The sequence below is a fragment of the Oncorhynchus keta genome, chromosome 34 (genome assembly GCF_023373465.1).
Source record: "Oncorhynchus keta strain PuntledgeMale-10-30-2019 chromosome 34, Oket_V2, whole genome shotgun sequence".
Classification (NCBI taxonomy): Eukaryota; Metazoa; Chordata; class Actinopteri; order Salmoniformes; family Salmonidae; genus Oncorhynchus; species Oncorhynchus keta.
In genome coordinates, this window is record NC_068454.1 from 51,755,794 (window position 1) to 51,781,760 (window position 25,967).

A 25,967-nucleotide genomic window follows, 5' to 3' on the forward strand; every position below is an offset into this window, starting at 1 on the left:
AGAGACTAGTCAAGGATCATATCACCTCCACCCTACCTGACACCCTAGACTTCAATTTGCATACCGCCTCAATAGATCCAGACAATGCAATCGCCATCACACTGCCCTAACCCATCAGGACAAGAGGAGTACCTATGTAAGAATGCTGTTCATTGACTACAGCTCATACCATAGTACCCTCCAAGCTCATCTTTATGCTTGAGGCCCTGGGACTCAACTCCGCCCTGTGCAATTGGGTCCTGGACTTCCTGACGGGCAGCCCCAGGTGTTGAAGGTAGGAAACAACCTCTTCACTTCGCTGATCCTCAGCACCGGGGCCCCACAAGGGTGCGTGCTCAGGCCCCTCCTGTACTCACTGTTCACCCACAACTGTGTTGCGATGCACGCCTCCAACTCAATCATCAAGTTTGCAGACGACACAACAGTAGTGGGCTTGATTAGCAACAACGACCAGACAGCCTACAGGGAGGAGGTGAGGGCACTCGGAATGTGGTGTCAGGAAAACAACCTCTCACTCAACGTCAACAAAACAAAGGAGATGATTGTGGACTTCAGGAAACAGCAGAGGGAGCATCCCCCTATCCACATCAACGGGCCCGCAGTGGAAAAGGTGGAAAGTCTGAAGTTCTCTGGCGTACACATCACAGACAAACTGAAATGGTCCACCCACACAGACAATGTGATGAAGAAGGCACAACAGCGCCTCTTCAATCTCAGGAGGCTAATGAAATTTGGCTTGTCACCTAAAACCCTCACAAACTTTTACAGATGCATAATTGAGAGCATTGTCGGGCTGTGTCACCGCCTGGAAGGGCAACTGCAATTGCACCGCCCACAACCGCAAGGCTCTCCAGAGGGTGGTGTGGTCTGCACAACATATCACAGAGGGAAAACTACCTGCCCTCCAAGACACCTACAGCACCCGATGTCACAGGAAGGCCAAAAAGATCATCAAGGACAATAACCATCTGAGGCACTGCCTGTTCACCCCGCTACCATCCAGAAAGTCTCAAAATCATTGGCCACTAATAAATGGATCACTAGTCCCTTTAATAATGATGTTTACATATCTTGCATTACTCATGTCATATGTATATACTGTATTTTATACCATCTATTGCATCTTGCCTATGCCACTCGTTCATCGCTCATCCATATATTTATATGTTCTTATTCCATCCCTTTACTTAGATTTGTGTGAATTAGGTAGTTGTGGAATTGTTAGGTTACTTGTTAGATATTACTGCACTGTAGAAGCACAAGCATTTCGCTACACTCGCATTTACATCTGCTGACTAACACAATTTGATTCGATGTGTCCCTGACAAAGTTGATTATGCACATTACTTTATCCATGACATATTTTAGCTCACCGTTTAGTCTGGCACACAGCACTGATGTTTGGGGGGCGATTCCTTCAACCTGCTGATCAGGATGTGTCTGCCCACCATAAAAGGAGCCCAGTCGGTAACCACAATATTTACTTTTTCGAATGGCAGGCATGCTGCGTAAACAATTCTTACAGCTTTGTGAATATGATGTCCCCGGTGGTGTGTCCTTCGGGCGGGAATCCATGCCAGCAGCTCTTGTTTAAATTTGTGATCACGTGCCCACTGGAGCCGCTTCTTCTTGTTTTTAGCTGATAGGAGTGGAGCCGGTGTGGTTGTCTGCTGCAATAGCCCATCTGTGACAAGGACCGACGAGTTGTGCATTCTGAGATGCCATTCCGCACACCACTGTTGTACTGCGCTGTTATTTGCCTGTGGCCCGACTGTTAGCCTGCATGATTTTTGCCATTTTCTTACGACCTCTCATCAATGAGCAGTTATTTTGCCCACAGAACTGCCGCTGACTGGATGTTTTTTGTTTGTTGCACCATTCTCCGTAATCCCTAGACAAGCGTTTCTCAAACTCGGTCCACGGGACCCCATAGGGTTCATGTTTTGGTTTTTGCTTAACACTACACAGCTGATTAAAATGATCCAATTTTGATGATTAGTTGAATATTTGAGTCAGCTGTGTAGTGCTAGGGAAAAACAAAACCGTTTGGGGTCCTGAGCACAGAGTTCGGGAAACCCTGCCCTGTCGTGCGTGAAAAGCCCAGGAGACCAGACGTTTCCGACATACTGGAACCTGTGCGCCTGGCACCGACAATCATACTACGCTCAAAGTTGCGTAGGTCACTCGTTTTGAACATACTAATGTTCAGTCAAACAGTAACTGAATGCCTCAATGCATGTCTGGTTTACAGTATATGGCCACATGACTCACTGTCTGTAGGAGCGAAACATTTTCATGAACAGGGTGGTGTACCTAATGAACTGTCCACTGAGTGTACTTATGAAGTTGGTAAAACAGTATGTAAACATTATTTAAAAAAAAGGGACCAGTGTTTCATAACTATATACATAGGACAGCAGTCTCTAAGGTGAAGAGTAGAGTACCGGGTGGTAGCCAGCTAGTAACAGTGACTAAGTTCAGGGCAGGGTAATGGGTGGAGGCCGGCTAGTGTTGACTATTTAATAGTCTGAGGGCATGGAGATAGAAGCTGTTTTTCAGTCTCTCGGTCCCAGCTTTGATGCACCTGTACGGTCTCCGCCTTCTAGATGGTAGCAGGGTGAACCGGCCGTGGCTTAGGTCTTTGATGATCTTCTTGGCCTTCCTGTGACACCAGGTGCTGTAGATGTCAGTGTGTCCCCAGTGATGCCTTGGACTGACCGCACCACCCTCTGGAGAGCCATGCAGTTGTAGACAGTGCAATTGCTGTACAGGTGGTGGTACAGACTGACCGGATGCTCTCAGTGGTGCATCTGTAGAAGTTTGTAAGGGTTTGAGGGGCCAGGCCAAATCTCTTCAGTCTCCTGAGGTTGAAGATGTGCTGTTGCACCTTCTTCAACACACAGTCTGTTTGGATGGACCATTTCAGGTTGTCAGTGATGTGCACACCAAGGAACTTGAAGGTTTTCACACCGTCGATGTGGATGGAGGTTATTTTCCAGGCACCACTCCGCCAATGTCCTCACCTCCTCACTGTAGGCTGTCTCATCATTGTTGGTAATCAGGCCTACCATTGCTGTGTCGTCTTCAAACTTGATGATTGTGTTGGAGACATGCGTGGCCACTCAGTCATGGGTGAATAGGGAGTATCGGTGGGGACTAAGCACGCACCCTTGTGGGGCACCTGTGTTGAGTATCAGTGTAGCGGAGCTTAGTGATGAACTTGGAGGGCACTATGGTGTTGAAGGCTGAGCTGTAGTTGATGAACAACATTCTTACATATGTATTCCTCTTGTCCACACATGCACTGGTCTGCACATGTTAACACGCTTAAACGGGAAGGTGTTTAGCTTGTCTAGGAGCAAGGCATCGGTGTCCGTGACATGGCTGGCTTTCCCTTTATAATCCATAATATACTCAATTTAATAACAAACAAAAATAATAACTTTGGTCAATCAGATGCACCATTGAGAGCATTCTGTTGGGCTGTATCACCGCCTATTATGGCAACTGCAATGCAGTGAATACCCCCTAAACAAGATACATTAGTGTTTTATGTTTCATACATTTTGGGGAATTTTTCTTCAACTTTGACAGAGTATTTTGTTGACAAATAATGACAATTAAAACCATTTTAATCCCACTTTAATGTGAATAAATACAAGGAGGGTGAATACTTATGATAGGCACTTTACATAAAGCAGCAAAAGAGACCGTGTTAAAAAACAAAATACGTACTTACAAACACACACACTCATAATACACACACACACACACAACCACACTAACAATACATAAAGATACACAATGTCAAACATAGCTATTTTACCTCCTAAACACTAAAGAGCTCACTTTCGCCACACCTGCCATGGACTCAACATTGTGAAGGAGCTCAGTGCAGCCAGACACCCCTCAACATACTTTATTTTTCTTCTCCTCCGATGGCAGGGGATAAGTTCATTAGAGTTACCAGCCTCAGAAATTGCAGCCCAAATAAATGTATCACAGAGTTCAAGTAACAGACACATCTCAACATCTGTTCAGACGAGACGGCGTGAATCAGGCCTTCATGGTCGAACTGCTGCTGCAAAAAAAAAACACTACTAAAGGACACCAATAATAAGAAGAGACTTGCTTGGGCCCAAAAAACACGAGCAAATTTGAGATTTTTGGTTCCAACCGCCGTGGTGAACGGATGATCTCCGCATGTGTAGTTCCCACCGTGAAGCATTGAGGAGGTGGTGTGATGGTGGTGTGATGGTGCTGTGACACTGTCTGTGATTTATTTAGAATTCAAGGCACACTTAACCAGCATGGCTACCACAACATTCTGCAGCAATACGCCATACCATCTGTTTTGTGCTTAGTGGGACCGCGATTTGTTTTTCAACAGGACAATAGGACTTCCAGGCTGTGTAAGGGCTATTTTACTAAGAAGGAGAGTGATGGAGTGCTGCATCAGATGACCTGGCCCCCATAATCACCTGACCTCAACCAAATTGAGATCGTTTGGGATGAGTTCGACCACAGAGTGAAGGAAAAGCAGCCAAGAAGTGCTCAGCATATGTGGGAACTGCTTCAAGACTGTTGGAAAAGCATTCCAGGTGAAGCTGGTTGAGATAATGCCCAGAATATGCAATGATGTCATCAAGGCAAAGGGTGGCTACTTTGAAGAATCTAAAATATAAAACATATTTTGAGTGGTTTAACACTTTTTTGGTTACTACATGATTCCATATGTGTTATTTCATAGTGTCGATGTCTTCACTATTATTCTACAATGTAGAAAATAGTAAAAAATTAAGAAAAACCCTTGAATGAGTAGTTGCGTCCAAACTTGTGACTGGTACTCTATATTGCTCATATCATTTTCGGGATTGAAAAACGTTTTCAGTGTAAACTTATTAAACAACTGAAACTAGATATAAACTGCAGTGCATTCGGAATGTATTCAGACTTTTCCCACATTGTTATGTTACAGCCTTATTCTAAAATGGATTAAATAAAAATTAGCAGAAATCTACAGACAATACCCCATAATGACTAAGTGAAAACAGGCTTTTAGAAATGTTAGCAAATGTACACTACCGTTCAAAAGTTTGGGGTCACTTAGAAATGTCCTTGTTTATGAAAGAAAAGCACATTTTTTCTCCATTAAAATAACATCAAATTGATCAGAAATACAGTGTAGACATTGTTAATGTTGTAAATGACTATTGTCTGGAAACAGCAGATTCTTTATGGAATATCTACCTAGGCGTACAGAGGCCCATTATCAGCAACCATCACTCCTGTGTTCCAATGGCACGTTGTGTTAGTTAATCCAAGTCTATCATTTTAAAAGGCTAATTGATCATTAGAAAACCCTTTTGCAATTTTGTTAGCACAGATGAAAACTGTTGTTCTGATTAAAGAAGAAATAAAACCGGCCTTCTTTAGACTAGTTCAGTATCTGGAGCATCAGCATTTGTGGGTTCGATTACATGTTAGAGTCCCTCAGATAGCATAAGCCATGGCAAAATGTTTAGAATTGCAGGAAATTAGCTTTAAAACAGCACACTTTTGTCACTGTGGCCAACAGGTGGGCCTCTAAAATTTTAGATTGCCCATTTTCATTTCAACTTACCCTTCAGCAGTGTAAAACCCTGCCTCAATCTGCTGTGCTGCTGTCCTCTCTTTCACCCTCTACTGTTATCTACCTCTTACTCCTTTACTCTCCTTTCCTGGCCTCCTTCACTCTCCTCCCCTCTGCTGACAAGACAATGTAAACAGCACGCCTTTCACAGACAGAACCTTTTCCCTATCGGTTTTCCTCCTACTTTCTCTCAAGTCTCTGGTTATCCTGGATGCCCCCTTTGCCTTGGCCCCTTTCAGTGCCAGCATGAGGCCCACATAGTGGGGCATACACACACATAGCTTTGCCTGATCCCCCCCCCCCTTCACAGTCCTGTGCCAAGGTCTCATAAAACACACTCTTACAAAAGGTGACCCATTCTCTTTCTCTCTTCTGTTCTTCCTCACTCATTCACTCACATTATGTCTTCCTCCAACACAGGAGAAGGAATTTCAAAGATGCATTCTATTGACCTAATAAACCACTCATCTCATCTCATCCCACAATATAAATAGCTGACAAGTCTACAGGGTGACACAAACAAACAAACACACATACCATACATACACACAGGCACGCACAGACCTTTGGTGCCTGGCGGCTGCAGGTTGTCCCCGGTGAGAGAGCACCAGCCCACGGGGAAGATGTCCCGGGAGTCGTAGCGGCAGTAGTAGTCGAAGGCACCCCGCCAGCCGTCGAAGGTGACCAGCACCTCCACGCCACGCAGAGCTCCCACCGTGGCCGGACAGATGAAGTGGGGGTTCTTGCGGTCCACCGCCTCCAGCTTCATGCCCACCTGGAAGGAGTTCTGCTCTGGGGCTGGGGGCTCCTGCTGGGATACGAGGGAAAGGGAGTTGGCAGGGACGGGAGAGGTCAGTGACAAGGGAGCAGGAAAATGTGGAATTATCCAGATGAAATGTGAAATATTTCAGAAGCTTCATTTAGTTGGAAAATGTATATGATCATGTATGATGTTGTGATCCCAATGGTGAGTGTGGAAGAGATAAACAAATGATTGTTGTCGATCAACAATGACAAGCCACCGAGATCTGACAACTTGGATGGATTACTGATGATAATAGAGGTCGATATTGCCACTCCTATTTGCCATATCTTCAATTTAAGTCACTAGAAAGTGTGTGCCCTCAGGCCTGGAGGGAAGCTAAAGTAATTCCGCTACCTAAGAAAAGTAAAGCCCGCTTACTGGCTCAAATAGCTGACCAATCAGCCTGTTACCAACACTTAGAAAAGTTACAGAAAAAAAAAGGTTTGACCAGATACAATGCAATTTTACAGTAAACAAATAGATAGCAGACTTTCAGCACGCTTATAGGGAAGGACATTCAACAAGCACAGCTCTTATACAAATAACTGATGATTAGCTGAGAGAAATGTATGATAAAAAGATTGTGGGGGCTTTTATTACACTTCAGTGTGGCTTTTGACATTATTGATAATAGTCTGCTGCTGGAAAAACTAATGTGTTATGGTTATACACCCCCTGCTAAATTGTGGATTATGAGTTACCTTTCTAATAGAACACAGAGGGTGTTCTTTAATGTCTCCAACATAATCCAGGTAGAATCAGGAATTCCCCAGGGTAGCTGTCTAGGCCCCTTACTTTTTTCAATCTTTACTAACGTCATGCCACTACCACTTTGAAAGTGCCACTGCCACTTTGAGTGAAGACAGTATGTATGCGGATGACTCAACACTATACACGTCAGCTATTATAGCAACTGAAATGACTGCAACACTTAAAGAGCTGCAGTTTGTTTCAGAATGGGTGGCAAGAAATAAGTTAGTCCTATATATTTAAAAAACTAAAAGCATTATACTTGGGACAAATCATTCACTAAACACTAAACCTCAACTAAATATTGTAATAAATAATGTGGACATTGAGCAAGTTGAAGAGCCTAAACTGCTTGGAGTAACCCTGTATTGTACCGTCATTGTCAAAACATATTGATACAACAATAGTTTAGCAGAGGAGAAGTCTCTCCATAATAAAGCACTGCTCTACCTTCTTAACAGCACTATCAACAAGGCATGTCTTACAGGCCCTAGTTTTGTCGCACCTGGACTACTGTTCAGTTATGTGGCCAGGTACCACAAAGAGGGACTTAGGAAAATTGCAATTGGCAGCACGGCTGGCCCTTGGATGTACACAGAGAGCAAACATTAATAATATCCATGTATATCTCTCCTGGCTCAAAGTAGAGGAGATTGACTTCATCACGACTTATGTATGTCGTGAGGTATTGACATGTTGAAAGCACCGAGCTGTCTGTTTAAACAACTAGCACAGACACTCATGCATACCCCACAAGACATGCCACCAGAGGTCTCTTCACAGTCCCCAACTCCAGAACAGAGTATGGGAGGTGCATAGTACTACATAGAGCCATGACAACATGTAACTCTATTCCACTTCAGGTAACTGACGCAAGCAGTAGAATCAGATTTAAAAAACATAAAAATACACCTTATGGATCAGCAGGGACTGTGAAGCAACACAAACATAGACACATGCATACAATACACACATGATAACATACACACTATACACACACAAATACACATGAATTTTGTGTGGTAGATATGTGGTAGTGGAGTATGGGCCTAACACACTTAGTGTGTTGTGAATTCTGTTATGAATATATTGTAATGCTTTTAATATCGTATAACTGCCTTAATTTTGCTGGACCCCAGCATATCATTAACCCCTCCACCAAACCCCCTCTTCGGAGGAAATATATAAATAAATATATATAATATAATATAATATATAATAATAATATAATATAAATAATATAATAATAATATATATATATTTTACAGCTTTTCTGCTACATACAGTATACATTTTACATACATATTTTACATACATGGTACTTTTATATAAAGCAGTCAAATAACAATAATACATTACCAAACATGAGATCTTTAATCCTAACCCTCGGCCCATCCCACCTATCACCATAGACCACCCTCGTTTGTGTGCCATATATTTTTCAATTTCAACTAACTATGGCTTTCCAAATCCCCCAACACTGCTAATTGTAAGGATATTTTAAAGTGCATGTTGTGATTTTTTCAACCATTCCCAAACCTGTGACCAGAAACAAGCTGCATGGGGGCAATATCAGAATCAATGATCTATTGATTCGGTCTCTTCGCAGAAAAATCTACAGAGCTGAGATTGTTGTATGCCCCATATATATACACAGTTGAAGTCGGAAGTTTACATACACTTAGGTTGGAGTCATTGAAACTTGTTTTTCAACCACTCCACAAATGTATTGTTAACAAACTATAGTTTTGGCAAGTCACTTAGGACATCTACTTTGTGCATGACACAAGTAATTTTCTCAACAACTGTTTACAGACATATTATTTCACTTATAATTCACTGTATCACAATTCCAGTGGGTCAAACGTTAATGTACACTAAGTTGACTGTGCTTTTAAACAGCTTGGAAAATTCCAGAAAATGATGTCATGGCTTTAGAAACTTCTGATTGGCTAATTGACATCATTTGAGTCAATTGGAGGTGTACCTGTGGATGTATTTCAAGGCCTACCTTCAAACTCAGTGCCTCTTTGCTTGACATCATGGGAAAATCAAAAGAAATCAGACAAGACCTCCGAAAAACAATTGTAGACCTCCACACCTCCATACAAAAGTATAAACACCATGGGACCACGCAGTATATATGTACCGCTCAGGAAGAAGACGCCTTCTGTATCCCAGAGATGAACGTACTTTGGTGCGAAAACTGCAAATCAATCCCAGAATAACAGCAAAGGATCTTGTGAAGATGCTGGAGGAAACAGGTACAAAAGTATCTATATCCACAGTAAAACAAGTCCTATATCGACATAACCTGAAAAGCCGCTCAGCAAGGAAGAAAGCCACTGCCCCAAAACCACCATAAAAATGGCAGACTACGGCACATGGGGACAAAGATTGTACTTTTTGGAGAAATTTCCTCTGGTCCGATGAAACAAAAATGTAACTTTTTGGCCATAATGACCATTGTTCTGTTTGGAGGAAAAAGGGGGAGGCTTGCAAGCCGAAAAACACCATCCCAATTGTGAAGCACAGGGATGGCAGCATCATGTTGTCGGGGTGCTTTGCTGCAGGAGGGACTGGTGCACTTCACAAAATAGATGGCATCGTGAGAATAGAAAATTATGTGGATATATTGAAGCAACATCTCAAGACATCAGTCAGGAAGTTAAGCTTGGTCGCAAATGGGTCTTCCAAATGAACAATGACCCCAAGCATACTTCCAAAGTTGTGGCAAAATGGCTTAAGGACAACCAAGTCCAGGTATTGGAGTGGCCATCACAAAGCACTGACCTTAATCCTATAGAACATTTGTGGGCAGAACTGAAAAAGCGGGTTCAAGCAAGGAGGCTTACAAATCTGACTCAGTTCCACCAGCTCTGGCAGGAGGAATGGGCCACCCAACTTATTGTGGGAAGCATGGGAAAGGCTCCCTGAAACGTTTGATCCAAGTTAAACAATTTAAAGGCAATGCTACCAAATACTAATTGAGTGTATGTAAACTTCTGACCCACTGAGAATGTGATGAAAGAAATAAAAGCTGAAAAAAACCATTCACTCTACTATTATTCTGACATTTCACATTCTTAAAATTACCTAAAACAGGGAAGTTTAACTCTGATTAAATATCAGGAATTGTGAAAACCTGAGTTTAGATGTATTTGGCTAAGGTGTATGTAAACTTCCGACTTCAACTGTACCTCTACTGGAATTACCATCCAGCCCTGGTGTTTTTCCTGACTGAAAATATTTTATTGCCTCAGAAAGTTCCTCTTCTGTAACTTGGCCTTCACACAGGTCTTTCTGTAAAATGTGTACATTTTCCATAATTTGTATTATTATTATAGAAATCCTTACAGTTAATGTCATTCAGTGGAAATGGAGGAGACAGAAAATAAAACATTTGCTTAAAATATTTGCTTCCGCTTTCAAAATATCATTTGGTGAATCATGGATGACTCCATTTGTAACGAGTTTCTGTAAATTATTTTTGGTAGCATTTCTCTGTTGAAGATTCAAGAAAAATTGTGTAAAGGTTTCACAATTTTCCATCCAATTCCCTATACATTTTTGTAATACATTACACTTGATCGTTCTTGAATAAGTACCTCCATTTCTTTTTGTTTTTCCTCTAACCTATTTTGTGCCTCTATAGTACAGTTTCCATTACCTTCTACCTGCGCTGTTACTTCCTCTATTTCCCTTTGACCTAGACTGCTTTTGTTTTAATGATGAGTATTGTATCGAATGGCCTCTAAAAGTACATTTAAAAGTGTCCCATACAATAAGGGAACTGCTGTACCTATGAGGTGCAAAAAATGTATGAATTCCTTTGTCTTCTCTAAGAACAAATTGTGATCCAATAGGGCTTGACAAAATGTCCAATATCCCCGTCCACGTGGAAATTCTGTAAGAGTTATAAGGAGGGCAATTAGATGGTGGTCCGATTGCATTCGGTCTCCTCTTAACACTTTTTTAAAACTTTGATGCCAGCAGGAAGCCTCCTCCATGTATATCTCACTAGGTCAGGGGTTTTCAACCTCCACATATCCACTAGTTCTAATGCATCCATGATCTTTGTGATCTCCTTATGTGCTTGAGGGGGATAGTTTGTCGTGCGATTTCCTTTACGATCCATTGAGGTACTTAAAACCGTATTATAATCTCCCACCATAATAATAGCTAGCAAACGTCCACCGTCTACCGAATAGCAGCACTGTAGAAACTATTACACTCAACTGAACAACTTGATTAGTGTAGTGTTAGCTAGCTACATAGTTGTCTTTGCTGTCTTCGTATCCAAGATAATTGTGTAGTTTAGAGTGTGTAGTCTTAGAGTGATTATCTTAATTTACCGAGGTTAGCTAGCCAGCTATTTGTCGTCCTTAACGTAGGAGACACTGCTAGCTAGCCAACAGCTAGCCAACGTCTACTGAATAGAACTTCCGCACTCAACAACCCGGTCGCATTCCGCTTCGCTCCACAGGTAGTATCACATTTTCATTTCATTTCATTACAGCACAACGGTTTGATTTGTTTGATCGTAGCTAGCTACATAGCTAGCTACATAGCCGTCTTTGTATCAAAGATAATTGTGTAGTCTAGAGCGATTCTCTAGGTTAGCTAGCCAGCTATTGTCATTCTTTTAACGCAACGTAACGTAATCAACACTGCTAGCTAGCCAGCTAGCCCCGAATAGCAGCACTGTAGAAACTATTACACTCAACGGAATGACTTGATTAGTGTAGTGTCAACAACGCAGCCACTGCCAGCTAGCCTACAAAGTCAACAACGCAGCCACTGCCAGCTAGCCTACTTCAGCAGTACTGTATCATTTTAATCATTTTAGTCAATAAGATTCTTGCTACGTAAGCTTAACTTTCTGAACATTCGAGACGTGTAGTCCACTTGTCATTCCAATCTCCTTGAGTTAGCGTAGCCTCTTCTGTAGCCTGTCAACTATGTGTCTGTCTATCCCTGTTCTCTCCTCTCTGCACAGACCATACAAACGCTCCACACCGCGTGGCCGCGGCCACCCTAATCTGGTGGTCCCAGCGCGCACGACCCACGTGGAGTTCCAGGTCTCCGGTAGCCTCTGGAACTGCCGATCTGCGGCCAACAAGGCAGAGTTCATCTCAGCCTATGCCTCCCTCCAGTCCCTCGACTTCTTGGCACTGACGGAAACATGGATCACCACAGATAACACTGCTACTCCTACTGCTCTCTCTTCGTCCGCCCACGTGTTCTCGCACACCCAGAGAGCTTCTGGTCAGCGGGGTGGTGGCACCGGGATCCTCATCTCTCCCAAGTGGTCATTCTCTCTTTCTCCCCTTACCCATCTGTCTATCGCCTCCTTTGAATTCCATGCTGTCACAGTTACCAGCCCTTTCAAGCTTAACATCCTTATCATTTATCGCCCTCCAGGTCCCCTCGGAGAGTTCATCAATGAGCTTGATGCCTTGATAAGCTCCTTTCCTGAGGACGGCTCACCTCTCACAGTTCTGGGCGACTTTAACCTCCCCACGTCTACCTTTGACTCATTCCTCTCTGCCTCCTTCTTTCCACTCCTTTCCTCTTTTGACCTCACCCTCTCACCTCCCCCCCTACTCACAAGGCAGGCAATACGCTCGACCTCATCTTTACTAGATGCTGTTCTTCCACTAACCTCATTGCAACTCCCCTCCAAGTCTCAGACCACTACCTTGTATCCTTTTCCCTCTCGCTCTCATCCAACACTTCCCACACTGCCCCTACTCGGATGGTATCGCGCCGTCCCAACCTTCGCTCTCTCTCCCCCGCTACTCTCTCCTCTTCCATCCTATCATCTCTTCCCTCTGCTCAAACCTTCTCCAACCTATCTCCTGATTCTGCCTCCTCAACCCTCCTCTCCTCCCTTTCTGCATCCTTTGACTCTCTATGTCCCCTATCCTCCAGGCCGGCTTGGTCCTCCCCTCCCGCTCCGTGGCTCGACGACTCATTGCGAGCTCACAGAACAGGGCTCCGGGCAGCCGAGCGGAAATGGAGGAAAACTCGCCTCCCTGCGGACCTGGCATCCTTTCACTCCCTCCTCTCTACATTTTCCTCCTCTGTCTCTGCTGCTAAAGCCACTTTCTACCACTCTAAATTCCAAGCATCTGCCTCTAACCCTAGGAAGCTCTTTGCCACCTTCTCCTCCCTCCTGAATCCTCCTCCCCCTCCCCCTCCTCCCTCTGCAGATGACTTCGTCAACCATTTTGAAAAGAAGGTCGACGACATCCGATCCTCGTTTGCTAAGTCAAACGACACCGCTGGTTCTGCTCACACTGCCCTACCCTGTGCTCTGACCTCTTTCTCCCCTCTCTCTCCAGATGAAATCTTGCGTCTTGTGACGGCCGGCCGCCCAACAACCTGCCCGCTTGACCCTATCCCCTCCTCTCTTCTCCAGACCATTTCCGGAGACCTTCTCCCTTACCTCACCTCGCTCATCAACTCATCCCTGACCGCTGGCTACGTCCCTTCCGTCTTCAAGAGAGCGAGAGTTGCACCCTTCTGAAAAAACCTACACTCGATCCCTCCGATGTCAACTACAGACCAGTATCCCTTCTTTCTTTTCTCTCCAAAACTCTTGAACGTGCCGTCCTTGGCCAGCTCTCCCGCTATCTCTCTCAGAATGACCTTCTTGATCCAAATCAGTCAGGTTTCAAGACTAGTCATTCAACTGAGACTGCTCTTCTCTGTATCACGGAGGCGCTCCGCACTGCTAAAGCTAACTCTGTCTCCTCTGCTCTCATCCTCCTAGACCTATCGGCTGCCTTCGATACTGTGAACCATCAGATCCTCCTCTCCACCCTCTCCGAGTTGGGCATCTCCGGCGCGGCCCACGCTTGGATTGCGTCCTACCTGACAGGTCGCTCCTACCAGGTGGCGTGGCGAGAATCTGTCTCCTCACCACGCGCTCTCACCACTGGTGTCCCCCAGTGCTCTGTTCTAGGCCCTCTCCTATTCTCGCTATACACCAAGTCACTTGGCTCTGTCATAACCTCACATGGTCTCTCCTATCATTGCTATGCAGACGACACACAATTAATCTTCTCCTTTCCCCCTTCTGATGACCAGGTGGCGAATCGCATCTCTGCATGTCTGGCAGACATATCAGTGTGGATGACGGATCACCACCTCAAGCTGAACCTCGGCAAGACGGAGCGGAGCTGCTCTTCCTCCCGGGGAAGGACTGCCCGTTCCATGATCTCGCCATCACGGTTGACAACTCCATTGTGTCCTCCTCCCAGAGCGCTAAGAACCTTGGCGTGATCCTGGACAACACCCTGTCGTTCTCAACTAACATCAAGGCAGTGGCCCGTTCCTGTCGGTTCATGCTCTACAACATCCGCAGAGTACGACCCTGCCTCACACAGGAAGCGGCGCAGGTCCTAATCCAGGCACTTGTCATCTCCCGTCTGGATTACTGCAACTCGCTGTTGGCTGGGCTCCTTGCCTGTGCCATTAAACCCCTACAACTCATCCAGAACGCCGCAGCCCGTCTGGTGTTCAACCTTCCCAAGTTCTCTCACGTCACCCCGCTCCTCCGCTCTCTCCACTGGCTTCCAGTTGAAGCTCGCATCCGCTACAAGACCATGGTGCTTGCCTACGGAGCTGTGAGGGGAACGGCACCTCAGTACCTCCAGGCCCTACACCCAAACAAGGGCACTGCGTTCATCCACCTCTGGCCTGCTCGCCTCCCTACCACTGAGGAAGTACAGTTCCCGCTCAGCCCAGTCAAAACTGTTCGCTGCTCTGGCCCCCCAATGGTGGAACAAACTCCCTCACGACGCCAGGACAGCAGAGTCAATCACCACCTTCCGGAGACACCTGAAACCCCACCTCTTTAAGGAATACCTAGGATAGGATAAAGTAATCCTTCTCACCCCCCCCCCCCTTAAAAGATTTAGATGCACTATTGTAAAGTGGCTGTTCCACTGGATGTCATAAGGTGAATGCACCAATTTGTAAGTCGCTCTGGATAAGAGCGTCTGCTAAATGACTTAAATGTAATGTAAATGTAAATTATTCATTCGATGCTTGTGATCTCAATAGATTATTATATACATTTTCAAAGAAATGTGGATCATCATTATTTGGCCCATATAGATGAATTAGCCAGATCTGTTTTTGGTCCAATAGCATATTTGAAATAATAATAATAATCTTCTATGCAGATCTGTTTGCACAGTTTACACAATTGGATCAAAATGTGTATTAATTAGTATAATCACACCTTTTGAGTTTCTTTGCCCGTGACAAAAATATATTTCTCCCGCCCAGTCCTTTTTCCACCCAACCTCATCTATATTTGCAGGATGAGTTTCCTGTAAACAATAGATATTTTATTATTTCTTTTTTAGCCTTATAAGAACGTATTAAAAAAAAAAAAAAAAAAATCAGCTAAGCCATTACAATTATAACTGGCTATACTTATTTCCCCACTTACCATAATGATACAATTATACTTATCACAACCAATGTTTGCAAACTTACCATTTAAAAAGCACCATGATGATTATGTGTCAATATACAGTGTGGGAAAAAAGTATTTGGTCTGCCACCAATTTTGCAAGTTCTCCCACTTAAAAAGATGAGGCCTGTAATTTTCATCATAGGTACACTTCAACTATGACAGACAAAATTTGGTCACCTACAAACAAGCAAGATTTCTGGCTCTCACAGACCTCTCACAGCACAATTGGACTAAGAGGCTCCTCTGTCCTCCACTAATTACCTGTATTAATGGCACCTGTTTGAACTTGTTATCAGTAAAAAAGACACCTGTCCACAACCTCAAACAGTCACACTCCAAACTCCACTATGGCCAAGACCAAAGAGCTGTCAAAGGACACCAGAAACAGAATTGTAGACCTGCACCAGGCTGGGAAGACTGAATCTGTAATAGGTAAGCAGCTTGGTTTGAAGAAATCAACTGTGGGCGCAATTATTAGGAAATGGAAGACATTACAAGACCACTGATAATCTCCCTCGATCTGGGACTCCACGCAAGATCTCACCCCGTGGGGTCAAAATGATCACAAGAACGGTGAGCAAAAACGTGGCTGGGTCTTTCAGCATGACAATGATCCCAAAACACACCGCCCGGGCAACGAAGGGGTGGCTTCGTAAGAAGCATTTCAAGGTCCTGGAGTGGCCTAGCCAGTCTCCAGATCTCAACCCTGTAGAAAATCTTTGGAGGGAGTTGAAAGTCTGTGTTGCCCAGCAACAGCTCCAAAACATCACTGCTCTAGAGGAGATCTACATAGAGGAATGGGCCAAAATACCAGCAACAGTGTGTGAAAACCTTGTGAAGACTTACAGAAAATGTTTGACCTATGTCATTGCCAACAAAGGGTATATAACAAAGTATTGAGATAAACTTTTGTTATTGACCAAATACTTATTTTCCACCATAATTTGCAAATAAATTCATAAAAAATCCTACAATGTGATATTCTGGATTTTTCCCCCCCTCATTTTGTCTGTAATAGTTGAAGTGTACGTACATATGATGGAAATGACAGGCCTCTCTCATCTTTTTAAGTGGGAGAACTTGCACAATTGGTGGCTGACTAAATACTTTTTTGCCCCACTGTAGCTGTACCATAATAATTTGCACTGTTAAGCATACTGTAGCTGCATCTTTGTAAACCCCAAATTGTCCTAATATTCCACCCACTAAAACCTTCCCCCATATCTAGATCTGTTGTCACTAAGACCATCAGACCATCTCCCTGACTCATGACGTGCCCTAAGGCAAACACTTGGCCACCAATTGCCTTTGGCCAGAGGGAAATGAGGGCAGTCCCATGATAACATAAATATCTATGAGGGTGCTTTTTAAGAGAACTAACTAAATAACACACGGGAAAACAGTCAAAAAAAATTAGTAACAATAATAGATAATCTTAATAGAAATAATAACCGCACAATCTTATAAACGCATGCTCAAATTTAGAAAATCCTAGCAAAGGCTTTAAGCATGTCAGCCCAGCCTGCTTAGTTCACTGGATACAATTGTATGTGAACTCTTTAGAATTGCCTGGATTTCTGCATAAATTGGTCATAAAATTTGATCTGATCTTCATCTAAGTCACAACAATAGACAAACACAGTCTGCGTAAACTAATAACACAAATATAACTGTTCATGTCTTTATTGAACACATCGTGCAAACATTCACAGTGCAGGATGGAAAAGTATTTGAACTCTTGGATTCAATAAAAGGTTGACCATCGTTTGGCAGCAATAACCAAAAGTTTTCTGTAGTTGCGGATCAGACCTGCACAACAGTCAGGAGGAATTTTGGACCATTCCTCTTTACAAAAATGTTTCAATTCAGCAATATTCTTGGGATATCTGGTGTGAACCGCTCTCCTGAGGTCATGCCACAGCATCTCAAATCGGGTTGAGTTCAGGAGTGACTGGGCCACTCCAGAAGGCGTATTTTCTTCTGTTCAAGCCATTCGGTTGCTGATTTACTTCTGTCTTTTGGGTTGTTGTGCTGTAGCATCACCAAACTTCTGTTGAGCTTCAATTGGCGGACAGATAGCCTTACATTCTCCTGCAAAATGTCTTGATAAAACTTGGGAATTAATTTTTCTGTCGATGATAGCAAGCTGTCAAGGCCCTGAGGCAGCCCCAAACCATGATGCTCCCTCCACCATAGTTTAAAGTTGGGATGAGGTTTTGATGTTGGTGTGCTGTGCCCTTTTTTTCTCCACACAGTGTTGTGTGTTTCTTCCAAACAACACAACTTTAGTTTCATCTGTCCACAAAATATTTTGCCAGTAGCGCTGTGGAACATCCAGGTGCTCTTTTGCGAACTTCAGATGTGCAGCAATGTTTTTTTTTGGACAGCAGTGGATTCTTTATTCTTGTTTAGTGTTTTACGCATTCTAGACTCGTCAACAGAGATGATAGAATCTTCCAGAATTTCTGTAAGTCTTTAGCTGACACTCTAGGATTCCTCTTAACCTCACTGAGCATTCTGCACTGTGCTCTTAGTCATCTTTGCAGGACAGCCACTCGTAGGGTGAGTAGCAACAGTGCTGAAATTTCTCCATTTATAGACAACTTGTCTTACTGTGGACTGACTTTTAGAGATACTTTTGAAACCCTTTCCAGCTTTATGCAAGGCAACAATTCTTAATCTTAGGTCTTCTGAGATTTATTTTGTTTGAGGCATGGTTCACATGCCTCAAACATTATTATTATTGTGAATAACAATAATTATTATTGTGAATAACAAACTCAAATGTTGTGAGTGTTTTTTTATGGGGCAGGGCAACTCTAACCAAAATCTCTCACATACTTTCCCCAACCTATACTGTGAATGTTTAAATTATGTATTCAATATAGACAAGAAAAATACAATAATTTGTGTTATTAGTTTAAGCACACTGTGTCTATTGTTGTGATTTAGATGAAGATCAGATCAAATTGTATGTCAAATTTATGCAGAAATCCAAGTAATTCCAAAGGGTTCACATACTTTTCCTTGCCACTGTATATATATATCGTAAAACCAGTTATTTATGTCCATTACATGCAAGACATAATTCCTCATTATATCATGTTTTATTCAGACAAAAAAAAGGAAAAAGAAACAGATTCTAACGGCCGCTAAATAAAAACGTATCTTAGGCATCAAAATACTCATAAATGAATACACAACTTACAATTGACACAGCCATAGCATGATAGCCAAGAATACATGCAGTACTGAGAATCCAGAACGAGTAAACCTGTAAAACCAACCCTCCATACACATTTGGATTTTTATTCCAGTGTCGTTGCTCTATCACCTCAGCTGTTCACATCTAGGCCTATATCATTAGGATCAATAAAAGGGAGCATAAATAGAAATATTTAATATACCTCTCGCTTAGAGCAGTGCTTCCATAAGCCAGTGGTGTTAGTTCTACCGTTAACTTTAATCAGTTTTTCTGCAACCATAATAAATACAAATGGCCATCAATGGAAAATGTAGCTACATAGGTGTATATGCTGGGAAAGGGAGTGTGTATATGTGTACAGGTATGCTTTATAAACAGGTGTATGACGAGAGCGTGTGCTGCTTTGTGACAGGTACCTTGTGAAAGATGCGTGCTGGGGCCATTTCGGCTCCGTTGAGTGTTTTTAGAAGGAACATCGGCCAGGAGGATGCGTTCAGACGGAAGCCTGTGGGAGAAGTACAGACGCTTTCAAAAAAACTCACCCATACACAGTAGACGAGACCCTTCATTAATGTGCATGGGATGGGGCCATAGACATATTTTGATATTAGCTGACACCTAGTGGACATTTAGAGAAATGCACCAAATCACACTATTACACACAGGTGTATGTACTTGTATTTTTTTTTTTTTTTTTAACCTTTATTTAACCTTTATTTAACTAGGCAAGTCAGTTAAGAACAAATTATTATTTACATTGACGGCCTACAACAGCCAAACCCGGACAACGCTGGGCCAATTGTGCGCCGCCCTATGGGACTCCCAATCACGGCCGGTTGTGATACAGCCTGGAAACCAAATACAGCCTAGAATACAGCCAAGAAAACAAATTGACGCAAATGGGCCGATAACAGTGAGGGACTTACATTCATTTGTCCAATAATAAATTCTCGTTTTCAATACAAAAATATTTTCCGTTGCACGTTTTGCTACAGTGTGCACTAATTAATAGACCGCAGTATACATCAGTCTGGTGTAAATCTAACTGAGGAAGGTAAGTAATCACTGTGTGATCGCAAACAATTTAAAAAAGAATAGGGCACATCTTATCCATAATGGGTATGTAGTATCGGAGTGTGTGAAAATGTGTTTCTCTCTCCTCCTCACCCAATGGCGGCTGCAGCATGCCTGCGTTCTTCTCGCAGTTGCCGATAGGCTGGATCTCTGACGAGTCCACCAGGCGCCAGAAGTCGTTCTTGTTATCAGAGCCATCGAGGCGCAGGCGCAGCCGCGATCCAGTCAGGCCCACCACCGTAGCAATGCAGGTGGACGTTGTATTCCGAGGGTCCTGCGCCTCCAGCTTCATGCCCGCCTTGAACTCATTCACTGGAGGTGTTGCGCCCTGTAGAGGTAGGGGAAGGTCAGAGAGGCATGCAATGATGCTGGACAGATTCAACATGCTAAGATAGAAACACAGCATCAAGCAAGACTATGTATCGAAGGTGAGTTGAACTCACTCTGTGGTGACGAGGTAGCCCTGCACGCAACTTCAAATCAGTGTCACCCCTCGACCCAAGAGGGAATTTCTTCTTAGCCTAATGGTCCCCTAAAAAAAATCCCGCCACTTAGCAAATTTCAGGTCTTGTGAGTGGAAATTTGAATGTTGTGAGCATTTCTGTGCAACTTGCACACGTTTACTGTGAACACTGGCTGTACCCGCTTTAATTATAGTTTTAGTCAGTGGCCAAGCAGGCTATTAGGGCATAATATAGGCCTATCAAAAAGGCCTACAAACAAAACCAATGGAGCAAATGCATCCCATAACATTTTCACATGAAATAGCTAACGATTTCTATTATATACACTACGGTTCAAAAGTTTAGGGTCACTTAGAAATGTCCTTGTTTTTGAAAGAAAAGCACATTTTTTGTCCATTAAAATAACATCAAAATGATCAGAAATACAGTGTAGACAATGTTAATGTTGTAAATTACTATTGTAACTGGAAACAGCAGATTTCTTATGGAATATCTACATAGGCCCATTATCAGTAAGAGGAGCTGCCTAGAAGGTCAGCATCCCGGAGTCGCCTCTTCACTGTTGACGTTCAGACTGTTGTTTTGCGGGTGCTATTTAATGAAGCTGCCAGTTGAGGACTTGTGAGGCGTCAGTTTTTCAAACTAGACACTCTAATGTACTTGTCCTCTTGCTCAGTTGTGCACTAGTTAGAGCCAGTTTGCCAGTATGAGATCTTCCGTTTTTTGGCAATTTCTCTCATGGAATAGCCTTCATTTCTCAGAACAAGAATAGACTGACAAGTTTCAGAAGAAAGCATTTGTTTCTGGCCATTTTGAGCCTGAAATCAAACCCACAAATGCTAATGCTCCAGATAAACAACTAGTGTAAAGAAGGCCAGTTGTATTGCTTCTTTAATCAGAAAAAAAGTTTTCAGCTGTGCTAACATAATTGCAAAAGGGTTTCCTAATGATTAAGAATTAGCCTTTTAAAATTATAAACATGGAATAGCTAACACAACGTGCCATTGGAACACAGAAGTGATGGTTGTTGATAATGGGTCTCATCGACATCGGCGTACAATTCCATAAAAAATAAATTCAGCCGTTCCCAGCTACAATAGTCATTTACAACATTAACAATGTCTACCCTGTATTTCGGATCAATTTGATGTTATTTTAATGGACAAAAAAATGAGCTGTTCTTTCAAAAACAGAGACATTTCTAAGTGACGTCAAACTTTTGAATGGTACACACACACACACACATATATATATATACACACATACATACACAGATAAAGTTGAAGTCGGAAGTTTACATACACCTTAGCCAAATACATTTAATCTCAGTTTTTCACAATTCCTGATATTGACTCTGAGTAAAAATTCCCTGTTTTAGGTCAGTTAGGATCACCACTTTATTTTAAGAATGTGAAATTTCAGAATAATAGTGGAGAGAATGATTGATGTCTTGAGATGTTGTTTCAATATAGCCACATAATTTTCCTTTCTCATGATGCCATCTATTTTGTGAAGTGCAACAGTCCCTCCAGCAGCAAAGCACCCCCAACAACATGATGCTGCCAGCCCCGTGTTTCACGGTTGGGTTGGTGTTTTTCGGCTTGCAAGCCCCCCCGCCACACCACTTTTCCTCCCAACATAACGATGGTCATTATGGCAAAACAGTTCTATTTTTGTTTCATCAGACCAGAGTACATTTCTCCAAAAAGTACGATATTTTTCCCCATGTGCAGTTGCAAACCGTAGTCTGGCTCTGATCGGCCTTTCAGGTTCTGTCGATATAGGACTCGTTTTACTGTGGATGTGTATGTAAACATCTGACTTCAACTGCATATGTAGCTCTGGAAACCAACGTCTTAACCAATGTTCCCTCTAAGCTGCTTGGCTGCACAACACAAGGACTGCTGCACTGATGAATTGCCAGGCAGTGCAGAGATACACAAATAGCTAATTTATCAGCCATGAGGGGTGTTTGCTTCCTACAAGAGCAGGATATCTATATATTTCTAGTCCTCTTTGAAAAGTGGGTCAGTGTTGTATTTTGAGACAGGCTTGAATATGCAAAGAAGCCAATAGGTAGCCTGCATTTTTGTCTGATTCTCTGTACGGTAATAATAATGAATGTTATTTTGTAAAGTGCTTTCTTCCATCAAACAACACAATGTTTAGTCACTTATTTGAACCATGCTGTTTAGGCTACAAACCATTTATTATTTGGTGACTTGAGCTTTTGGACAGGTATAAAATCTGTCTGACTTGTCTGAAGGGCAAGTTGCTAAAAGGTTAATGTGAAGCCCTGCATAATGTTTAATGACTGTATTGTGTTTATGTATATATACAGTGGGGAGAACAAGTATTTGATAACCTGCAAAATCGGCAGTGTTTCCTACTTACAAAGCATGTAGAGGTCTGTAATTATTATCATAGGTACACTTCAACTGTGAGAGACGGAATCTTTTAAAAAATCCAGAAAATCACATTGTATGATTTTTAAGTAATTAATTTGCATTTTAATGCATGACATAAGTATTTGATACATCAGAAAAGCATAACTTTTCTTTGGTACAGAAACCTTTGTTTCCAATTACAGAGATCATACGTTTCCTGTAGTTCTTGACCAGGTTTGCACACACTGCAGCAGGGATTTTGGCCCACTCCTCCATACAGACCTTCTCCAGATCCTTTAGGTTTCGGGGCTGTAGCTGGGCAATACAGACTTTAACCTCCCTCAAACGATTTTCTATTGGGTTCAGGTCTGGAGACTGGCTAGGCCACTCTAGGACCTTGAGATGCTTCTTACGGAGCCACTCCTTAGTTGCCCTGGCTGTGTGTTTCGGGTCGTTGTCATGCTGGAAGACCCAGCCACAACCCATCTTCAATACTCTTACTAAGGGAAGGAGGTTGTTGGCCAAGATCTCGCGATACACATAATGTAAATGATACATGGCCCCATCCATCCTCCCCTCAATACGGTGCAGTCGTACCTGTCCCCTTTGCAGAAAAGCATCCCCAAAGAATGATGTTTCCACCTCCATGCTTCACGGTTGGGATGGTGTCTTGGGGTTGTACTCATCCTTCTTCCTCGAAACACAGCGAGTGGAGTTTAGACCAAAAAGCTCTATTTTTGTCTCATCAGACCACATGACCTTCTCCCATTCGTCCTCTGGATCATCCAGATGGTCATTGTCCAACTTCAGACGGGCCTGAACATTCGCTGGCTTGAGCAGGGGGACCTTGCGTGCGCTGCAGGATTTTGATCCATGACGGTGTAGTGTGTTACTAATGGTTTTCTTTGAGACTGTGGTCCCAGCTCTCTTCAGGTCATTGACCAGGTCCTGCCGTGTAGTTCTGGGCTTATCCTTCACCTTCCTCATGATCATTGATGCCCCACGAGGTGAGATCTTGCATGGAGCCCCAGACCGAGGGTGATTGACCATCATCTTGAACTTCTTCCATTTTCTAATAATTGCAACAACAGTTGTTGCCTTCTCACCACAAGCTGCTTGCCTATTGTCCTGTAGCCCATCCCAGCCCTGTGCAGGTCTACAATTGTATCCCTGATGTCCTTACACAGCTATCTGGTCTTGGCCATTGTGGAGAGGTTGGAGTCTGTTTGATTGAGTGTGTGGACAGGTGTCTTTTATACAGGTAACGAGTTCAAACAGGTGCAGTTAATACAGGTAACTGGAGAACAGGAGGGCTTCTCTTGGTACTAGGGGGCAGTATTTTCATTTTTAGGAAAAAAAACATTCCCGTTTTAAACGGGATATTTTGTCAGGAAAAGATGCTGGAATATGCATATAATTGACAGCTTTAGATAGAAAACACTCTAACGTTTCCAAAACTGTAAAGATATTGTCTGTGAGTATAACAGAACTGATGTTGCAGGCGAAAGCCTGAGAAAAATCCAATCCGGAAGTGCCCCAGGTTTTGAAAGCGCTGCGTTCCAATGACTCCCTATTCAGCTGTGAATGTACCATCAACGAGCTTACGCTTTCTACGTATTCCCCACGGTGTCTACAGCATTGTGATGTAGTTTTACGCATTTCTGTTGAAGAATAGCCATAGGCGGCCACATTCCGTAAGTGGTCACATGGTGGTTCTGAGAGAGATTCTCGAGGTTAAAGAAAAACGAACAGGTCTGTGTGAACCGGAATTCTTACTGGTTGGTAGGTGATCAAAATACTTATGTCATGCAATAAAATGCAAATTAATTACATACAATGTGATTTTCTGGATTTTTGTTTTAGATTCCATCTCTCACAGTTGAAGTGTACCTATGGTAAAAATTACAGACCTCTACATGCTTTGTAAGTAGAAAAACCTGTAAAATCGGCAGTGTATCAAATACTTGTTCTCCCCCACTGTGTGTGTGTGTGTGTGTGTGTGTGTGTGTGTGTGTGTGTGTGTGTATGTATGTATATATATATATATATCAGTTGACGTTGGAAGTTGACATACACTTAGGTTGGAGTCATTAAAACAAATCTTTCAACCACTCCACAAATTTCTTGTTTACAAAGTATGGTTTTGGCAAGTTGGTTAGGACATCTACTTTGTGCATGACAAGTAATTTTTCTAACAATTGTTTAGACAGATTATTTCACTGTATCACAATTCCAGTGGGTCAGAAGTTTAAATACACTAAGTTGGCTGTGCCTTTAATTCTTGCGGCTGAAATCCCGCTTAACGGGATCGATATGACAACAGCCAGTGAAAGTGCAGGGCGCTAAATTCAAACAACAGAAATCTCATAATTAAAATTCCTCAAACAAACAAGTATTTCACAACATTTTAAAGATAAACCTGTTGTTAATCCCACCACAGTGTCTGATTTCAAAAAGGCTTTAAGACGAAAGCACAACAAACGATGTTAGGTCAGTACCTGGTCACAGAAAAACACAGCCATTTTTCCAGCTAAAGAGAGGAGTCACAAAAAGCAGAAATAGAGATAAAATGAATCACTAACCTAACATGTATCTTTTGTTTGATAAAGTTCATATTTATATCCAAAAGGTCCATTATGTTCAGCAATGTTTTTCTTCCAAAACATCCAGTGATTTTGCAGAGAACCACATCAATTTACAGAAATACTCCAAATAAACATTGCTAAAAGATACAAGTGTTATGCATGGAACTTTAGATAAACTTCTCCTTAATGCAACCACTGTGTCAGATTTTTTTTAAACTTTACGGAAAAAGCACACCATGCAATAATCTGAGTACGGCGCTCAGACACAAAAAAACAAGCCATACAGATACTCGCCATGTTGTTGAGTCAACAGAAGTCAGAAATAGCATTATAAATATTCACTTACCTTTGATGATCTTCATCAGAATGCACTCCCAGGACTCCCAGTTACACAATAAATGTTTGTTTTGTTCGATAAAGTCCATAATTTATGTCCAAATAGCTCCTTTTTGTTTGCGCGTGTCGTTCACAAATCCAAATTCACGACGCAAAGGCCAGACGAAAAGTCAAAAAGTTCCGTTACAGTTCGTAGAAACATGTCAAACGTGAGTGTTTTCCATCCAAATCTACT

General features: G+C 42.7%; 1 protein-coding gene across 22 annotated transcripts in view; it reads right to left on the bottom strand.

Annotated features, from left to right (window-relative positions):
- The window catches only part of LOC118367251 (polycomb protein SCMH1-like), a 56,867-nt gene that overhangs the window by 14,555 nt on the left and 16,345 nt on the right, over nt 1-25,967 (bottom strand). For 18 of the 22 annotated variants that reach the window (XR_008090304.1, XM_035750500.2, XM_052494018.1 and 15 more), the window contains 3 exons: nt 20,054-20,288; nt 19,303-19,391; nt 6,170-6,443 (listed from right to left, as the gene is read on the bottom strand). Coding sequence is in view for 21 of the 22 variants with exons in the window: in XM_035750500.2 (XP_035606393.1) it covers nt 6,170-6,443; nt 19,303-19,391; nt 20,054-20,288 (598 nt within the window). In the remaining variant the exon portion in view is untranslated. Of the gene's footprint in view, nt 1-6,169; nt 6,444-19,302; nt 19,392-20,053; nt 20,289-20,403; nt 20,493-25,967 lie in introns of all 22 variants that reach the window. The other 4 variants (XM_052494024.1, XM_052494023.1, XM_035750504.2 and 1 more) reach the window with 3 other exon arrangements.